This window comes from Pterocles gutturalis, unplaced genomic scaffold (genome assembly GCF_000699245.1).
Source record: "Pterocles gutturalis isolate BGI_N339 unplaced genomic scaffold, ASM69924v1 scaffold37264, whole genome shotgun sequence".
Taxonomy (NCBI): Eukaryota; Metazoa; Chordata; class Aves; order Pterocliformes; family Pteroclidae; genus Pterocles; species Pterocles gutturalis.
In genome coordinates, this window is record NW_010129421.1 from 1 (window position 1) to 202 (window position 202).

General features: G+C 71.8%; 1 protein-coding gene across 1 annotated transcript; it reads left to right on the top strand.

Annotated features, from left to right (window-relative positions):
- Nucleotides 1–16: 16 nt before the first annotated feature.
- Nucleotides 17–196, top strand: LOC104466503 (DAZ-associated protein 2-like; the record flags this gene model as incomplete). Its single annotated transcript, XM_010079939.1, has 1 exon — nucleotides 17–196. A coding segment is annotated over one exon (180 nt), but the record flags the coding sequence as incomplete, so codon positions are not given.
- Between the last annotated feature and the right edge of the window lie 6 nt (nucleotides 197–202).

Genomic DNA, 202 nt, shown 5'->3' on the forward strand with positions numbered 1-202 from the left:
CGCGCCTCGGGGGGCTGCCACCGTCCCCAGCGTGTCTGCGGCGTATCCGGGCGCTTCCGTCTTCCTGCCCGTGGCGCAGTCTGTGGCCGTGGGTCCCATCGGCTCCTCGCTCCCCGTGGCGTATTACCCCGTGGGACCGCTGTATCCCCCGGGCTCGACGGTCCTCGTCGAAGGTGGCTTCGATGCCGGCGCGAGGTTTGGG